Source organism: Colletotrichum truncatum (assembly GCF_014235925.2).
Source record: "Colletotrichum truncatum strain CMES1059 chromosome Unknown Contig_0010, whole genome shotgun sequence".
NCBI lineage: Eukaryota > Fungi > Ascomycota > Sordariomycetes > Glomerellales > Glomerellaceae > Colletotrichum > Colletotrichum truncatum.
This window is the reverse complement of record NW_027222407.1, coordinates 414,730-433,923: the sequence shown is the minus strand read 5'-3', so window position 1 is coordinate 433,923 and position 19,194 is coordinate 414,730. Positions and strand designations below refer to the sequence as shown.

The 19,194-nt window shown below is 39.6% G+C and overlaps 3 protein-coding genes across 3 annotated transcripts; all 3 read left to right on the top strand.

Annotated features, from left to right (window-relative positions):
- Positions 1-3: 3 nt before the first annotated feature.
- On the top strand, positions 4-1,047 carry CTRU02_213586 (SnoaL-like polyketide cyclase; the record flags this gene model as incomplete). Its single annotated transcript, XM_070206089.1, has 2 exons — positions 4-12; positions 295-1,047. 2 exons carry the CDS (start codon positions 4-6, stop codon positions 1,045-1,047), a joined length of 762 nt encoding a protein of 253 aa, XP_070060121.1.
- Positions 1,048-2,542: 1,495 nt separating this feature from the next.
- On the top strand, positions 2,543-4,835 carry CTRU02_213585 (fungal specific transcription factor; the record flags this gene model as incomplete). The annotated part of the gene is made up of 4 exons (XM_036733932.1): positions 2,543-2,649; positions 2,717-3,330; positions 3,383-3,414; positions 3,465-4,835. The coding sequence occupies 4 exons, from the start codon at positions 2,543-2,545 to the stop codon at positions 4,833-4,835; spliced, it is 2,124 nt and encodes a 707-aa protein (XP_036574349.1).
- Positions 4,836-6,195: 1,360 nt separating this feature from the next.
- Positions 6,196-7,826, top strand: CTRU02_213584 (methyltransferase domain-containing protein; the record flags this gene model as incomplete). Its single annotated transcript, XM_036733933.1, has 10 exons — positions 6,196-6,324; positions 6,384-6,418; positions 6,470-6,555; positions 6,636-6,658; positions 6,720-6,855; positions 6,907-6,944; positions 7,006-7,043; positions 7,112-7,249; positions 7,303-7,722; positions 7,784-7,826. The coding sequence occupies 10 exons, from the start codon at positions 6,196-6,198 to the stop codon at positions 7,824-7,826; spliced, it is 1,086 nt and encodes a 361-aa protein (XP_036574350.1).
- Positions 7,827-19,194: the final 11,368 nt, after the last annotated feature.

Sequence of the window (19,194 nt, the reverse complement as noted above, 5' to 3'; positions counted from 1 at the left end):
TTAATGGCAACTGTGAGGTTTACCACTGATCAGTGTAGGTTTCACAGGGGGTGAAACAGGGGGTGAAACGGAATTCCGTTCGTCAATAACAAATAACAGTAAATTGGTTCTAATCGATGGTTCATGATGATAGTTGAAAGTGGTGTTGTTGACTAGAAGGTGGGGATATTCCCCCTTGGCCTGTCACGTGGGTCTGGGAGGCTTGGGCCTCTCAGCCTGGCGGGCGTGTGGCTGGAAGTGCCACACGGCTCCGTATTCCAACTATCGCAACACCTGGACAACTTAAATCTCAAGAAATGGGACGAAGCAAAGAAGTTGCTTCAAACTACGGTAACCTACAATGATCAAAAGACAAGCAATGAGGACTTTGTCGACCACGTTGCTGCGGATATTAAAAAGCGCAACGTTACTCATATCAGACTCGACGGCGTTGCTGTTCACCCTGACGGGAAATCGTTTGGCGGTCGGCAGATCATCAAGACAAGTGACAAAGGTGCACCTAAAGCTGATCCTTGGGCTCTCGTTCTGGTCTTCATTGACGACACGAACAAGATTTCGCGGTTATACAAGATAGACGATCGCCTGATCTCGCAGGGTCCTCCAGCAACGAGCCTATCGGAAATTACATACAAACCATCTGCCAACCCGTTATCATCGGATGATCTGAGAAATTTGTACCTCGAATATATCAATAGCTACAATATCGGCACCATGTCAACTGTCCTTCCTCAAAAGTTGGCTGCCGAAATGGCAATGCAAGGAAATGTGGCCAAGGTGGAACAGGTTGTGATCATCCTCGGGCAGATTCTTTTGCCTGCCGTTGCAGGACTCAAGTACAAAGTTGAAGACATGGTGACCGATGTTGAAAAACAACAGATTTTCGTCAGGCTTTCACTTGAGGGTGTTCCAGAGAACAAGAACCTGCAGAAAGGAGCTGACGAAAAGGGGAGGGTCAAGGTTTATGAGCTTGCGACATATGGAGTGGAAGAGGGCAAGATTGCCTGGGCATGGTCTGCACCAGACTTCGATATTTTGCCTCCTCAATAAAAATAGAAGGAAGTATTGTTTTACGTTATCTAGCTTCAGTTGGTCAACTAGTCTGAGGTTCAGGACTACTCGGAACAGGGCAAGGGAAAAAGGTTTTTTTTTCGATCAAATAGAAAAGAATGCCGACTCTCATGAACCATTACCAGTGACTGGCCAATACAAACCGCAATGAAAGGCGATATTCCTAATGAGAACTGACTGGTGTAAGGAATAGTAGGCATGTTACTAGCATTCAATCTCAAATTTAAAGGAATGTGGTGTGCGTCTGGACTGGCTGGTAAGATGAAGTCAAGCCGGTCAACTAGGTAAGCTCACCTAGTACACTGAATAATTCTTAATATCTTTCCTTGTAGCGATGAGTTTTGTTTGGAATTTGGGTGTCATTCCGCGCCTACTCCTCTTCATCACCCTCCCATCCGTCTTTCAATGCTCCCACGGTTTCAGCCCTGTTGTCGTTGGTCTTGCATCTTTGAGCATGGGGATCGGCTAGTTGACTGGGCTTTTTGTTTTCGGCATCTTAAGCGACCACGCCTCACATTTGTGCGCAAAGTTAGAGGTTCGATCGATAATTGGGCGCCAGCTAGTTATTTATGACCTTGTTCTGCGAGACTTTCCATCTATGCATAAACTTAACACTACCAAGCACAATGACTTCTGCGTGTTATGGAACATCCTTCCTCGGCTTTCACGCCCTATTCGTCATTGAGAGATGTTTTGTAACTTTAAACGGACTGATTAGATGAACTAAAAAAATTGAAAAGAGGCCTGTCTAAATATACCTCGTGCATGTGTTCGGCTCTGCGGCTGTCCTATCTGCTCTCGGTGCGAACATCCCTCACCGTTAACTACCTATTTGGTGCTTTTATCCCTGTAATTGACCCTAAGATGGACGATTCACCTGATATAGCTGGGAAAAACACTATTTCCCGCTTTCGGTCTCTAGCATTCGCCCCTTGACCTATGCCATTTTGCAAGTATAGAGAGGCCGTCAGTCAGCCAGAACTTATCTAACTGTTAGTTAGACCTGACAATTCCTCAATCAAGACTGGGAGGGTTGATCACATTGCGATCCGAGTAGCAGTTAAGTCTTGAAGGTAGTATGTAACCGTCATGTTTTTGAGGTGTGTCCTAGAGGGGCCTGCTTATCCAATAGAGACAAAAGTGCAATTACCTATCACTGGCTAGTTCGTTATCAGATTGAGCAGATTTAGGCCTCCCTACGTAGTAACAGAGTGACAATCGAAGACAGCCTGATTGGCTGTTTTTGAGGCCTTTTACAGCACTACCCTTTCTCCTCCCGCGCATAGATAATAATTAGTAATGCCGACTGTTCCCTTGTACCCGCTTGTATCGCATGCCGTTCTGTTGGGGTTAGGCAGAGTCTGACACCGCCCTATAACCATCTGACATAATCCTCGAAGACCGCAAAATAGGTAGTGTCTGAGATTGACTAACTCCCCTCTGAGCACAAACCAGGCTCTCATTGTTGCCAGCGATGTTGTCGTCGCAAAGCATCTCGGCTGGGTCTGAGCGACACCGACCCCCGCTCAACCGGCGAAGGGATAAACCTCAATTGTCTTGTAACCTCTGCCGCCGCCGCAAGTCAGTAAAGCCCAAGTTCGAAAATGCTTTGAAAATGGGAATACTCACGGGTAATTGAGCCTCACAGACTTCGTTGTGATAGACAGCAACCCTGCCAAACATGCTCCCACCGTGGCCTTCCCTGCACATATGCCAACAATGGACCTGCATCTGCAGGAATTGCCCGGCATAATGCTTCATCACGACCGCAGATGAATTTACAAACTCGACTGTCTCAACTTGAAGACCTAGTGATCTCAATTATGGACAATTCAAGCCCAGCGGATGAAAATTTGCTCTCAAATGATCTTCAAGGAAGCAGCCTAGATCATCCGATATCAAGGGAACTGGCACACAAAGACCAGACCACGCTAATCGATAATTATGAAAACTCCTCCAAGACCCCCGAAAGCGGCAGTATTCGCGTCAGTGCGTCCGAGTCTCGCTATGTTGGGACCGGGCATTGGGCTTCAATCCTGGACAGCATAGCCGAGCTTAAGGATCACTTGGAAGCGGAGGAAGAGACACAGACAAGCAGTGCGGCGTCGGTTTCGTTATCTACTACTGATGACTATATGGAAATGCCGCTGTTATACAATAATAAGCCCATCTCAATAGTTGATATTGTTGGCTCAATCCCCTCTAAGCAGATTGTGGACCGATATATCTCATATTATTTCAATTCATTAGACTTCGCATCCGGTTTGTTGATCAACCCTCAGTCACGTATGGCACTTGTCTGACATTGTTGAAGGCGCGGTTCATACCGGAAAGTTTTTGAGAGAAGTGAGTAACTCATATGTAGTCGCCTACTATGATAGACTGACGCATCTCAGTATGAAAGATTCTGGCAGTCGCCATCTGAGACTCCAGTCATGTGGCTGGGACTACTATATTCAATCATGTGTATGGCAGCCATGGCATCGAATTCGCTAAGTAGATCCGAAACAGATGATCCCACGACATCGATTAACCATTATCGAGAAAAGACTGCACAATGCTTGCTTATGGGGAGATATGCCAACGGTGGCCCCTATACATGGGAGACTCTTTACCAATATGTCATCATCGAGCTGTCTTCGCGAAGAGATGTCGCCTCGAGCATCGGTATTCTTCACGGAATAGCAATGAATCTTATCCTTCAAATGGGCTATCACAGAGACCCATCTCATTTCCCCAGTATCTCACCCTTTGACGGGGAGATTCGGCGCAGAAGCTGGGTCAAGTCGATAGAGGGCGATCTGCAGATGGCTATGAGGACAGGCATGCCCCGTAGGATCGTCGACGGCCACTGGGATACTGAGGAGCCGCGCAACCTTCATGATTCCGACTTTGACGAGGATTCAAAAGAACTTCCTCCCAGCAGACCCGAGTCTGAGATGACAATTGTTCTACAGCTCATTGGAAGACGCCGCATGCTCGTCGCTGTTGGCGCTGCAGTCGATCTGTCCACTTCTGTAAAGCCGGTACCTTACTCCGAAGTGCTTGCGGTGGATCGCAAAATACAAGAGGCAGAAGAGAGCCTTCCTGCGCCGCTGAAAATAAGGTCTCTAGAGGCGTCCATCACGGATCCACCGCAGTTGATATTCCAAAGATTTTACCTCGCCCTTATGTTCCGTACAGGCGAGTTGATGATCCATCGCAAGTATCTAAGTGTCGATACGGAGAAGGACAGTTTTTCCTACTCTCGTAAAAAATGCCTTGATGCCTGCTTGTCGATCCTGACCATTCAGCATACCCTTGGCGAAGAGACTGCTGTCGGCGGTTTGTTGCACCCAGTGAGCTCTAGGTTGTACTTAACGGGCAACCACTATTTCCTCACAGCTTGCATGACGCTCTGTGTCGTAGTACATAGAGGACTAAGTTCAGCCGGGAATGATCATGCTCAAGCTCGGGAAGAAGATATCAAAAACGCACTAAAGAAGTCTCTCAATGCTTGGAGGCAGCGCGAATCTACGTCGAGGGAGGCCCATATTGCTGCAGAATCTATCAGCCATATACTCAAGAAAAGCGTTTGGATGGAGGAAGTACCTCCGAGCGCAGAGCAGCCATCTTTATGGGATAATGTGACCGAACCCGAACTCTTTGGAGGTTTGTTATGGCCTGAAGCGGACACATTTATCGATGCCCCATTTACCATGTACGGCAACGAATGGGATGGAGGGATATTTTCTTGGTTTGCAGATTCTTCAAGAGGTGGCATCTGACTCAATGATTATCAGGCTATGCCTCATGGATATGGTGGTACAATAGAGTAAAATGATGATACTTGAGGCAGCTGAGCTAAGCTTTTGTTTTTAGGTTAGAGGCGGCTTAGCGTCTCGAAAGCAATAAAGAGGAAGTAAAAGCACATATTCTGTGACGCCTGGAAGTGTTCTCTGCAGATCTTTGAGTAGTTCGTGGCAGCATTGCATATCCTGCAATATAGAGATTGAACTCTTTGAGCATGAAATGTGTGACGTTCTCACCTCTCTGCAATTTACGTTGTAATTATCCCAACATCAGTAATTTTCTTCACATTTAGTTCTGTCTAGAAGTTTCTGGTTAGTTCCACATGGTATTCTGACTTATTCGAATGTTATCATGCATGGTGGCATATTTCGTAGACTTATTGGGGTGGCTTATTTATTGTATAACCCTAACCCCGAGAAGTTAATTTCGCCTTCTTATTGTAAGAAACATTTGACAACTTTTTCTCACATATCAGACACAGCTTGGGCAGCGTACGGGAAGATACAAGCATTGTGGTCTAATGCTGAAGGATAGAGACGACAGCACCAAATAGAAACTCGCCATAAGAAAACTACAATATCTTAAAAAAGCAGTGGCTGAGGCTTCATTCTCAGTTCCAGAGATCCCTGACTTTGACCTGGAAAGAGAGACAGCCACTCTCCCCACATACAGACAATGTCCTGGTTGGGACGTGCCTTGGTCCCACTAGGGAACACATATCGCTTCAATACAATGCCAATTGATCTGTTGGCGCTAAATGCGGGTGGTTTGATGGCTTGCATGCAGTTTCATCTCGCGTAGCTGAATTCGGACAACACAGGAGCTTCCCATAGGCACAGATTTATTTTCTATAACGGAGTACCTTCCTAGTTCAACAGTACGCGGACATGAAGTAATGGGCTGATTTTTGCATTGTCACGACCTGGACTTCGAGCCCTTGCTCGTCAACAGACCGGGGAAAGCGAAGCGGACCGGGGTGATTGGCTTCGGATGCAACGCAAACAGAATGTGCCACTGAAAGAGCCCCGCTGTTGGACCATGGCGAACCGTTGATTAGCTCCGGTCCCTGCATGCCTGCGAGTTTTCTCCAACAGATCTGTGAAATGGAACGTTTGGTTGCATATCATATGCTTCCTTGCACCAACAGAACCAAACAATGGACCGCTGGGCAACGAAAAGTGGCTGAACATAACAGAAATAGGGACGAGTATTAAAACCCTTGCTTGTCCAGAGCCATTTCTCCTCTCGAACCCCTCTTTACTAGCACCTCCAGTTCAGAGTATTACTCATGCCAGATCACCAGTACTTCTGGACGAGTACAGCATAATCTTCAAGATGGCCGACTCCTCGACCAACCCGCCAGCCCCAGTTTCCCCTTCCAGATTGGAAACAGCCGCACCTGTAGTGGAAGCGTCCGATGAGCCCGCTGCACTGGCTGCGATTGAGGCTGATGACACAGATAGTGTTGGTCCCATCTCAACCCTCTGAGGTTGCTCCGCTGATGAAGCTAATCAACCTAATAGCTCGCTGATACCACCTCCACCATAGATGAACGAATGTAAGAACATTTCATGAATTTACAGTTGATCACTCATCGCTAATCATCCAGCTCGACCTACACGGCATCGCTGAGCTCCAGCGTCGTTGATTATCCCACCGAGAACGGTCGGCGGTACCATGCCTTCCGAGCGGGAAGTGAGTAACTGAACAAACTATGCAGAACTGTCCTGCTTCATCGTTGTATGTATTTCAGTCCATCACTGACTGAGAAATAGATTATTTGGCACCGAACGATGAGGTAACATTAGCGTGATTGCTTAAAACGAAGTATTTAACTTGCTGACACCTTCAAATGGTAGAGCGAAATGGACCGGTTGGACTTCAACCATATGCTGATCTTGAAGACTATTGGCAAGGGAGAAAAGTTATTCTTGGCTCCAGTCCCGCAAGAGACTACCCACCGAATTCTTGACATTGGTACAGGGACCGGTATTTGTAAGAGACACGAACTTTCACATTGTTGTTTGGTCACCTGACATGTTGCAGGGGCTATCGAGGCCGCAGATCTGTTTCCTAATGCTGAGGTTTGTAAAATCATAGCTGTTGATTTCATTCATGTTCAATTGAAGCTAAAGTTTTGTACAGGTTGTGGGAAACGATTTGAGTGCCATACAGCCAGAGTGGTAAAAGCTTCCCGATTCTTTCCAAAACGCTATTGAGCCATGTCATGCATTGTACTCATATAAAACAGGGTTCCACCTAACGTCAAGTTCGAGATTGACGATGTCGAGAGCGAATGGTTGAATAACGAGAAATATGATTTCATTCTCAGTCGATACATGGCTGGATCCATCGCAGACTGGCCGAAGCTGATAAAAAATATCTACGAGTGCGCACAAGAATTCTCTATTCACGATTGGGGAAGTGTTAACAAGTATCTAGTAACCTCAACCCCGACGGCTGGGTTGAGTTTCAAGACTATGATATCACGTACCATACGGATGACGGTACCTTTACAGACAAGCACAAGACCCACAAGTGGATAACAACTTTGATGCAAGCCTGCAGGTTAGTTGGCCGCAACCCGTGCCCTGGGCCTGAAATTGAGGGCTGGGTCAAGGAAGCTGGTTTTGTCGACGTCGTTCATCAGAGCTTCAAGATGCCTTTGGGTCCTTGGGCGAAAGACCCCCACCTCAAGGATGTTGGTATGGCGAATTTGATCCAATGCTTGGATGGACTGGAAGGCTTTAGTCTGAGGGCGTTCACAACCATCATGGGATGGACGAAAGAGGAGGTTCTAGTGCTGCTTGCTGAGGTCCGCCGGGAACTGAAGTCTCAAGCTTTCCATGCCTACTGCAACATGTAAGTGTACTCCCTATGGGTGCTTGATCCCGGAGGACACATGCTAATGAAGATTGTTTAGCCACGTGGTCTACGCGCAGAAGCCCAAGGACGAGGAAGACTAGGGAATGGAATATTACGGAAGTATTGATGAAAGACTGATAGGACACATGCAAACACCAACGTATCAATTGCGAGGTAGAAGATTCATCCTAGCTACCAAAGCATATATCTGTTCGCGAATGTCCTGTTGCGATAGTTGGAATACGGAGTCGTGTGGCACTTCCAGCCACACGCCCGCCAGGCTGAGAGGCCCAAGCCTCCCAGACCCACGTGACAGGCCAAGGGGGAATATCCCCACCTTCTAGTCAACAATATGTTACGACCCGTTGGACATGGTCGCCAACACGACCCCGCCTGGATCCCGGCGGCTAACGCAGGGCATATGTAACCCAGCCGGACAGGTGTAACCAGGGATCCTCGGAACGGAAGAACTATGGACAAGTCACGTGGCCTCGGGGATAACGCGGGGTAAGGACAACCCGGGCTGGATATGTTGGATATGTCAAATATCCAACCGATCCCCGGATATGTTGGATATGTCAAATATCCAACATAGCCAAGATAAGGAGGACCGTTCAGGACTTGTATATAGGATGGACTCGAGCCGGGCTCGAGGACAGACTTCCATAGCTCTTCAGCAATCAACTTTGTGATTACCCTAACCGGTACTTTCAGCTATACCTAAGTGACGACTACTCTACGACTCTTGTTGAGGCCTTGACTGATCACCAAGACCTTTGAAGATCTACGATCTATTCGACCAGGACCACGGAACGACTGTTACTACTCTCAATCCCTGGCTTACTGTTAACACAAACCCACTGTCAGTTAGCTGGCCGTAACATTAATCAGGTTAGGGGATTTGCGAATTTATTTATCTTTACTATTACTTCCTACTATTATAACTATTAGTAGCTAATAGAGAAGAATTAGAATTGTTACGGGGTTTTAGCTAGGAATAGTTATAATAGTAATAAATATCGTATTTTTCTAAAGCTAATTCTTAATCTTTTAGATTAAGAGCCTAGAGCTAGAACCTGTCTTTTATCTAGGTGTTATGCCTTGCTAGGTGAAATATATATGTTAACCTTCTTAGTATAGCGCCTTATAGCGCTTCTAGTAGTATAGCGCCTTATAGCTCTTTGCCTTGTTATATTTACTTAGTTTAATAAGAAAAGGTATTAGAATGTATAAATCTTTTAATCTCGTATCGTTAACAAAGTTAAGGGTAAAATAACTAAACCTTATAAGAAATCGAGACTTATAATATAGGGTTATGCCGATGATAGTAAGAAGGCTATATTAACCTAATTGCTAACGATTTAGTAAGTAAGTTAATAGCTAATTTTATTAATTACCTTATTACTTTTACGAGAAGGGAAATAACTATAGCTTTAAGATATTATATAAGCCTACGTTTAATCCTTTACAAGGCTTAATTATACTATTCTCGCTTACCTACTAAAGCAAATTCAAGACTAGTACCTAAAAGGGACTATTATAAAGGTTATAAAGCCTCTATATAAAATTATAGAAGCTAGAACCTACTAGTAGGCAACGTATTATAAGCATTATAAAGAAAATCTTTAGATAGTTACTTCTTTATACGATCTATACTTATTAATCTTATCTATCGAAAATCTATACTTTAGCTATATCGGTATATAAACCGACGATACCCTTGGTTTATTAGATAAGGCGTTCTTATAATTAGAAGATAAATAGTTAGAAAAAGTAGCTTTTATAGTAAAAGCAAAGAATATCCTTATAATTAACAAACCTTTCTAATTTAATAAAGGGATAGTCGCGCTATTAACTAATAATTCGATTAATTTAAGGCAAAAGGGATAAGCTAAGAAGTTACTATAACAAGGCAAAGAGCTATAGGGCGTTATACTACTAGAAGCGTTATAAGGCGCTATACTAAGAAGGTTAATATATATGTTTTACCTAGTAGGGTATAATACCTAGATAAAAGACAGGTTCTAGCTTTAGACTCTTAATCTAGAGGATTAAGAATTAGCTTTAGAAAAATACGATATTTATTACTATTATAACTATTTGTTAGAAGTATAAGTATATTATACTTCTATTTTACTTATTTATCCTATTTAGTCTTATCTAAGACTTAGTAGGACTTACAAAAGTAACTAGCTAAGAATGGCTGCTTGCTAGTTTAAACATATGACATTCAGATCCCTATGGAATACTCTCTTTAACCTTATCTAAAAGTCTATTTAGTTAAAGAAGATTCTAGTCTGATTTATAAGCTGCTTTATAAGCTAGTTGACGTATATACTTACGTATACTAAACCTAGCTTATAGCTTCCTATATTAGCTATTATAGGCGACGTTATACTACTATATAACTAGCCTAATTCTCTCCCTTAGCTAGCTATTAGTTCCTCAACCAACTCAGCTTCAATATAAGCCTATACATTCTTTACTATTAAAGCCCTACTTCATAAGTACAAGTTCCCTTACTCTAATACCCTGTTATAAGGATATCGTACTATCTACGAGATTCCTACCTACCATTCCAACACTATTCCTAGCTAAAACCCCGTAATAATTCTAATTCTTCTTTATTAGCTACTAATAGTTATAATAGTAGGAAGTAGTAGTAAAGATAAACGAATTTGCAAATCCCTTAACCCGATTAACCTTCTTAACAAACCGGCGAGTTAAGAGAATAATAGCTATACTTAGCTAAGAAAAGTTGATTATACTACTCTTCTAAAGCGAATCGCCTAACTTAAGATATCTTTATCTTAAACTAAATGCTAAAACGATCTATTAAAATAGCTTTAGTAGATATTATTAGTATAACTAAAATAAAGTCTTACCTCTAGCAAAGGGGGAGATATTAAGGTTAAGAATATCGAAGTATTTACGTTAAAAACTAGCTACCGAAAGCATACCGAATAGCTTTAAGATTTAGAACAAGCCTATAAGGGAGCTTTTAAAAGATATAAAACCGATATTAAAAAGATAGTCTTAGTACTAGACTATATAGACGCTAACTACTAAGCGAGATAATACCTATATAAAGACAATTTAGATAAGGAATACTAGCTAAACGCCTAGGAATATCTATACTTTGTTTATTAGACGAAAATACTTGTTAAGGATACTTAATTCTAGGAACCCTAAATCATAAGATAACTAGTTACTATAAGATAGCAATTAGATTAAAAGCTATAAGACTTTTATACTTATTTATAATCTTTTAAGAAGGAATTTACCTTTCGTTTAGAAAAAGAAAATACTTTAGAATTTTATGCTAAGTTAACTAATAAATTACGGAAGTATATATAGACTAATACTGCTAACCTCCCTACTACGCGAGAGGCTATAGTAGCTATATCTACCTGATATTAAGGTGTTATCTAACCGAACCCTAAGCGAAAGCGCGATGATAAACAAGATAGTAAACTAGGAAGGGTTAAGAGATAAGCTTAAAATCTTACTTCCTCCTCTCCTTAGTCGAGTCTTAAAAAAGGAAGGAAAAACGGCGTTAACTATACTACTAGCAAACTACGCCTTTGTTATATCTACGGTAGTCTAGACTATTTATCTAATATTTATACTAAATCCTTAAAGGAGGATAGAAAGAAAATAAAAGGAAAAACGGGGGTTTAGTAAGTAACTACTAATACTAATACCTCTACTTTAGGAAAAGGCAAAGGGAAGGAGTAACTCCTTATCCTCCTTCCTAGCTTATAGTAGGGACTATTTAACGATTCTATACCTTTGTTAAAGTTAAAAGAAACTAAGTAATAATATCTACTAATATTGATTTTGATTCGGGAGCCGAGTACGATTTAGTTTCGTATGCCTTTATATAGTAGTAAAGACTAAATTAAGCTAAGCTAACCTTTCTAATCCTATCTATATTAAAGCAAAGTATTATCCCTACCTATAAGGTTTTTTAGGTTTTATTTATCCTTATCGATTCGCGAAGAACTTATCGGTTATTTACTTATTCCTATATAGTAATTAACCGCGACCCTCAACCTAAGGGAAGCCTTATATTGCTTTTAATAACTACTATTAAGTATTATAATATTTTCCTAGAGGGAAAAAACCGTATATAGTAGTTTAAATATTTATAAAGGAAATAAGAGAAGTGCCGAGCCTCTTGCTTTGTAAAAAAGGCTATTCGAGAGAAGGTGTAGGTTTTCGCTATTATATAGCTCCCCGAACCATAACCTCTCCCGGATAAAGAGGAAGAGGAGCTTACGATTAGGATTATAACTATCCCCCCGGAACTACGTTCGTTTATTAACGTTCTTATACCTAAGAATGCTAAGAATCTCCTTATTTTCAAAGCCTTAGACTATTTTATTAACATAGAGGAGGGAAAGTCCCCCCCTTAAGGTCTTATCTACCCCTTATTACCTAAGGAGCTAGAGGAACTATATAGTTACCTCGAAGAGAATCTCTAAGCAGGACGTATTCGTCTATCAAAAAGCCTAGCTAAGGCCCTTATTATCTTCGTCCCGAAGAAGGATAGTTCCTTACGACTTTACGTTGATTACTAAAGGCTAAATCGTATTATAGTTAAGAATCGCTACCCTCTCCCCTTGATTTCGGAGATCCTTAACCGGATTACTGGTGCTTAATATTTTTTAAAGATCGACGTTAAAGATATATACTATCGTATACGTATTAAAGAAGAAGATAAATAGAAAACTATGTTTCAGACTTGTTATAGTTTATATAAGTTTTACGTTCTCCTTATAGGTTTAACTAACGTACCTACTACTTTCTAAGTATATATTAATAATGCTTTGGAAGGCTTAGTAGATACTATCTATATCGTTTATCTAGACGATATTCTAGTCTTTTCTAAGACTAAAGAAGAATATATAAACTATTTATACTAAGTCTTATAACGTATGTAAGAAGCTGCCTTATATACTAAACTATCGAAATATACTTTTTACTAACGATAAGTTAGGTTTTTAGGGTATATTTTATTTATAAAGGGAATCTTTATAAACCCCTGTAAGGTTAAGGTAATTGCCTAATAGCTAGAGCTAATAACCTTCTAAGAAGTTTAAGTATTCCTAAGGTTTTATAACTTTTATCGTAGATTTATTTATAAGTACTTTAGGATTATACGCCTTCTTACTAATCTCCTAAAAGGAAGTATAGGAGGCTATAAGCCTAGTAAAGTATAGTTAGGATTAGCTAAGAAGGTAGCGTTTAGGATGCTAATCCTAGCATTCTAAAGCGCCCCTTTCTTACGCTATTATAACCCTTAACTAAGGTCTTATATTAAGACCGATACTTCCTACTATATAGTAGCTAGTATCTATTCCTAGCTATAGCTAGATAGGAAGTAGTATCTTATTGCTTTCTAGTCTAAGAAGTTTAAAAGGGTAGAGTTAAATTATAAAACGCTTAACTAAGAGATGTTAGCTATAGTAAAATTATTTAAATACTAGCGATACTATATCGAAGGGGCGGCGTTTCTAGTAGAAGTTCTAACTAATTACTAGAACTTATAGACGTTTATATTATAGCTAAGGCTAAATAGTCGCTAAGCGCGATATTGCATGCTACTAGCTTTATATAATTTTGTTATTCGATATCGATAGGGGAGAACGAACCCCGTAGATAGGCTGTTAAGAAGACTAGATTACGAAGGCAAAAAGGGGCGAAAAGGGGTCGAATACTAACCTATTACCTACCTTACAAGACAAGGTAGACCTATCTTAGAAGGATATAGTCTTATAGCAAAACATGCTAGGCCGACGTATATAGGCTATTATACAGGCTATAGCCTGTCGAGTAGCTTATAAAGAGGAAGTTTATAGTAATAATACTTCTAACTTCCTTAGTACCTTAATTAAGAAGGCTTAGGAAGAAGATCTATTATATAGACGTCTTAGAGAAGCGTTGCAAGCAGAGGTACTAAGGAAACTATATTAGTCCTTATTACCTTCCGGCTTCGTTTAATTCTATAGGAAGTTATATATCCCTAAAGAAGCTAGTCTAAGGTTAGAGATCCTCTGTCTATTCTATAACGATCTACTAGCGGGATACTTTAGAAGAGACAAGATACTTAAGTTAATCTAGCGAAAATTTCGTTAGATTAATATAGAGAAAACCGTTAAAAACTATGTTCGAGGATATATAGTATGCTTAGGTATTAAAGCTAAGACCTACCGACCTTATAGGGAGTTGCAAGCTTTACTAAGACTAACGCAACCTTTTAAATAAGTATCTATAGACTTTATTATAAGCTTACCGCCTATATTTAACGGTTACCAACTCGTAGATGCGATCCTTATTATAGTAGATCGTTATACTAAATACTATATTTATATTATAGTTAATACTTTTATTACTATAGCAGAACTAGCTGTAATTTTCTACGAGAAGGTTAAGTTATTCGGAGGCAGCCTTAAGGGAGTTATCTCTAATTAAAGACCTGTTTTTACAAGCTAATTTTAGGCTTAATTCTGCTATTATGTAAAGATAAAGAGAATGCTTTCGATAGCGTTTTATCCCTAAATAGATAGCTAAATAGAAGTAGTAAACAAGGCTTTAAAACAATATTTAAAAGCGTTTATAATAAATAGAAATTAGCTTACGCTACTAGCATAGGCATAATATATAGCAAATAATAGAAGAAATGCTATAATAGGAATTTTACTTGTAAAGGCATTGCTAGGTTATTAGCTAGAACTACGCCTTGACCTCGAGGACGAGGTTGTTTAAGGGGGAGTATAAGGCGTAACTAAACGCCTAGAAAAACTCTAAGAATTACGTAACTAACTTAAGGAATACTAGGGAAAGGCAACCGAATCGTAGGCGAAAGCCTATAATAAACGGTACTAACCCCTTAACATCCCTAAGAAGTCCCTGGTTATGTTATCTATAAGGAACTTACGGTTTAAGGCAACTTAGCATAAGTTAGCCCCGAAGTTTATAAGCCTTTTTAAGGTCTTAGAAAAGATTAGCTATTAAGCATACCGACTAGTACTACTAAAGCAATATAGCCGGTTATATAATGTTTTTTATATTAGCTTACTAAAGCCGTAGTATAGTGTTGGAACGGTAGGTAGGAATCTCGTAGATAGTACGATATCCTTATAACAGGGTATTAGAGTAAGGGAACTTGTACTTATGAAGTAGGGCTTTAATAGTAAAGAATGTATAGGCTTATATTGAAGCTGAGTTGGTTGAGGAACTAATAGCTAGCTAAGGGAGAGAATTAGGCTAGTTATATAGTAGTATAACGTCGCCTATAATAGCTAATATAGGAAGCTATAAGCTAGGTTTAGTATACGTAAGTATATACGTCAGCTAGCTTATAAAGCAGCTTATAAATCAGACTAGAATCTTCTTTAACTAAATAGACTTTTAGATAAGGTTAAAGAGAGTATTCCATAGGGATCTGAATATCATATGTTTAAACTAGCAAGCAGCCATTCTTAGCTAGTTACTTTTGTAAGTCCTACTAAGTCTTAGATAAGACTAAATAGGATAAATAAGTAAAATAGAAGTATAATATACTTATACTTCTAACACCCCCTCTTTTATACTATTTAGTAGAAAAGATAAAAGGGTAATTCTAGTTAATACTAGAAGAAGGATCTAAACCTATAAGTTTAATAAACTTAATAAAGTTAGGTCTAGATAGAGGCTTAGTTAACCCGTCAGCCGGCATACTAGTAGAAGGAATATAGGATATAGAGATATTTCCTTTTTCTACTTCTTGCCTAGTATAATAATAGTATATCGCCGTGTGTTTTGTTCGATTATGATATTCTGGGTTATAGGCTAGGTTTAGGGCTCCGTTATTATCGGTTTTGATTGGTATCGGCTTATAGTTAAAGCCTAGTTCAGATAGGAGACCTTGAAGCCAAATAGCCTCTCGTATAGCCTCTTGAATGCCGTTAAATTCAGCCTCAGTTGTAGAGAGGGCTATAGTTGATTGTTTCTTAGATTTCCAGCTAATAGGGCCACCGTTTAAAGTAAATAAGTAGCCGCTAGTTGATTTCCTAGTAGTAGGGCAATTAGCCCAGCTGGAATCCGTATAGCCTATTAATTCAGGCTGTTGAATATTCGATTTAGACTTATAGTTAATACTAAAGTCTTTTGTAGTTGAAAGGTACTGAATTATACCTATAACTGCCTTTAATAGCGGTTGAGTAGGATTATGAAGAAACCGGCTAATAAAGGAAACACTAAAGGCTAAATCAACCCTAGTCATATACATAGTGTAAATCAAAGAGCCAACTAGATGTTGATATAGTTTTAATAGCTCTTTAGAGGGTTGATAGTTAGGGTTATTCTGCCCTAAGTCTTGCTTTAGAATTCCGGGAGATATAGGGATATCTGAGCCTTTGAGGTGTTTAAAGTTGTTGTTTTCTAGGATTTGTTGAATATAGTGGCTTTGAGAGATTTGTAAAGACCCATTAGGTCTATCTCTAGTGATCTTGAGACCTAGAAAATAGCTGATTTCGCCTAGATCCTTAATTTCAACGAATTTAGAAACCAATAACTTAAGCTTCTTTATTTCGTTAAGATTCTTAGCGAATATAATAAAATCGTCGACGTGGGTTACTATGATAATAGGATTGTCCTTATTATTATTATAGTAGGTTGCCTCGTCGGATTTAAGAGGTTGTAGGCCTAGTTGTTTAAATATAGCCTTAACCTTAAGTTGCCACTGTCGAGGGCTCTGTTTTAGGCCGTATAGGGCTTTTTCTAGCTTTAGAACCTGATTACTAGTAGGATTATATCCTATAGTGTTTTGTTTAGGGTTCTGTTTAAAGAATTCAGCTAGAGGAATATTAGAGGGATCTAAATAGATATCTTCCTCTAATTCGCCGTTTAAAAAAGCTCCTATGATATCGATATGATGAATTTCCCAATCGTAATAGGCGGCAAGGGCAAATAAAACCCTATAAGTTGTAGGGTTAGACCCTATAGCGAAAGTCTGGAAATAATCGATTCCGTAACGTTGTTCAAAGCCTCTAGCCACAAGGCGGGCTTTATATTTATCGATTTTTCCATTAGGTAATAATTTCCGCTTAAATACCCATCTAGCCGTTATAGGCTGGATTGAGGCTAACTTAGAATTTATAGCCTTAAAGGTGCCTTTAGAGATAAGTTGGGAAATCTCTTGATATATAGCTTTAAGCCATTTGTCTTTTTCAGGGCTTTTAAGAACCTGTTTAATAGTAGACGGTTCCTTAGTATAGTAACTAGAAAAGAGATAGTGAATAATATAGTTATTCTCTTTAATAGTTATATATTCCTCCTTGTTCTTAATAGAAGGAAGCCTGATTTCGATTTTGTTTTTAAAGTCTTTAGAGACTATAACGTCTTTAGAGACGTCTTTAGAGGGTATAACTTCTTTAGCTTCTTTAACGTCTCTAGAGACGTCTTTAGAAATACTAGAAGTAATGGATTTAGAGGAATCTTGAGCCTCTTGTTCCCCCTCTCTTATAGTATTTCGTATAAAACGAATATGAGTAGCCCTTATGATTCGTGATTTATAAGGCTTAGTAGGGCAGTATATAATATGAATATTTGTTGCCTCTGTATAGAGGTATATGCCCTCTTGAGTATAGGTATAAACCTTATTCGATTTGACTTGTTTTTCCTTAGGATAATATATATAGACCGAATCTCCTATGTTACATAAGGAAGATAAATCAGGTCGATTATCCTTATTAGGAAATATATAGTTGAAAAATGCCTCGTATGGTGTAATAGGGAGTCTTGAAGTAGCTGTATAGTTTAATAACTTAATAACAGCTTTAAAGACTTCATCCCATAGAAATAGAGGTAGTTTTAAAGCTAGTAATATAGTTCTAGCCTTTTCAACTATGATTCGATTTGCTCGTTCAGCTATACCGTTTTGTTCTGGCGTGTATGCAGTAGTAAGCTCTATAACTATCCCTTTAGGTTTAGTATAGGCTTCTAATTCGCTTATAGCGAATTCAGTACCATTATCAATTCGTAATGACTTAGGGTACTGGTTATACTGCGTATAATAATATTCTAGCTTATTTTGTATAAGAGATAAGATTTTATCCTTAGTAGGACTGAAATCTATATCTCTATAGCTAGTATAATCGTCAGTATATGGGATAGCGTAGATATTCCCAGCTATAGTAGAAGGCGTAATCTTAATCGTATCGATACATAGTCGATCGAGAGGTTTAGTAGCCCTGTTATAGTTAACTATAGACTGTTGTCTAGTTAACTTAGCTTTCTCACAGCTAGGGCACTGTAAATCGTCCTTTTTAAGCTGGTTGATAGGAATCCCCTTAGTTATCTTAGCTGTCTTATATAGGTAAGAGTAACTAGGATGTCCTAATTTGTTATGCCAATCCATAGTAGGATTAGTAGGGTTATTACCCTTAAGATTAGGGTTATTTTGACCCTTTAGACCCTTAGGGTTAGGGTTACCTTGTAATTCCTCAAAAGCCATATAGTTAGAGGCTTCAGAATCGGAAAGTTCATCAATTCTAGAGGATAAATCAACCTCGTTATAATTAGAGGTAGTAGACTTTTTAGTCTTATTAGTTGAGGAGGACTTATTCGTCTTCTTATTCCTCAAACTATGAATATCAGGTTCTAATTTCTCATATATAGATAGGAAAAATCCCCTTTTAGGGATATTCAAGGCAGCAAAGGCTTTGTGAGACGGGGTATATAAATAATTCCCGTTAATATAGCCTCCTGAGAGATAGTGCCTTAGACCTGAAATAATATTTATAGGGAAATCCGGTATATATAAGGCTTGTTCAAGCCTAATAGTTGACCTTTGACCTTTAAAGTAGAGCGGTAGGTCTATAGTACCTTGGCCCTTAGGTTTTATAGGTCTAGCGCCTGTTTTGACTTCTGGGAGGTTGTCTTTAGAAGTATAGGCTGTAAAGAATTCTCTACTGTTAGCTATGTGAACAGTAGAACCGGAATCATACAGCCACCAGTTCTTAGGACTAGAACTAGAACTAGGGCTATTAGGCCTCTTATTAAAGTAACTAGCATCAATCCCACTATAATATTCTAAATTATAGAAAGAGTAGGAGTTGCTAGGAGGCTGTTGGTTTTCCCTTTTATTATTGCCTTTAGAGGCATTAGGTCTATAGTTAGACCTCTTAGTCTTTTTAGACCGTTGTTGAGACTGTTGCCTATGGATATAGGAATTAGACATAGGGGTGTCCTCATCACGCCTATTTTCATCTAATATATCCGTAATAAGGGCTTCTAAAGTAGGTATCTCTTTAGAACGTAAGGCAGCCCTTTGCCTTTCAGCCCAAATAGGAAATGATTTTGATAAGGCAGCTATAAAGACCGTATTTTGGTCTATAGTCTCGATTTTTGCTCCTACAGAGGCTAATTTAGATAAATAAGCCTTAAAAAAGCTAATAAATAGATTTAAAGAGCTATAATCCT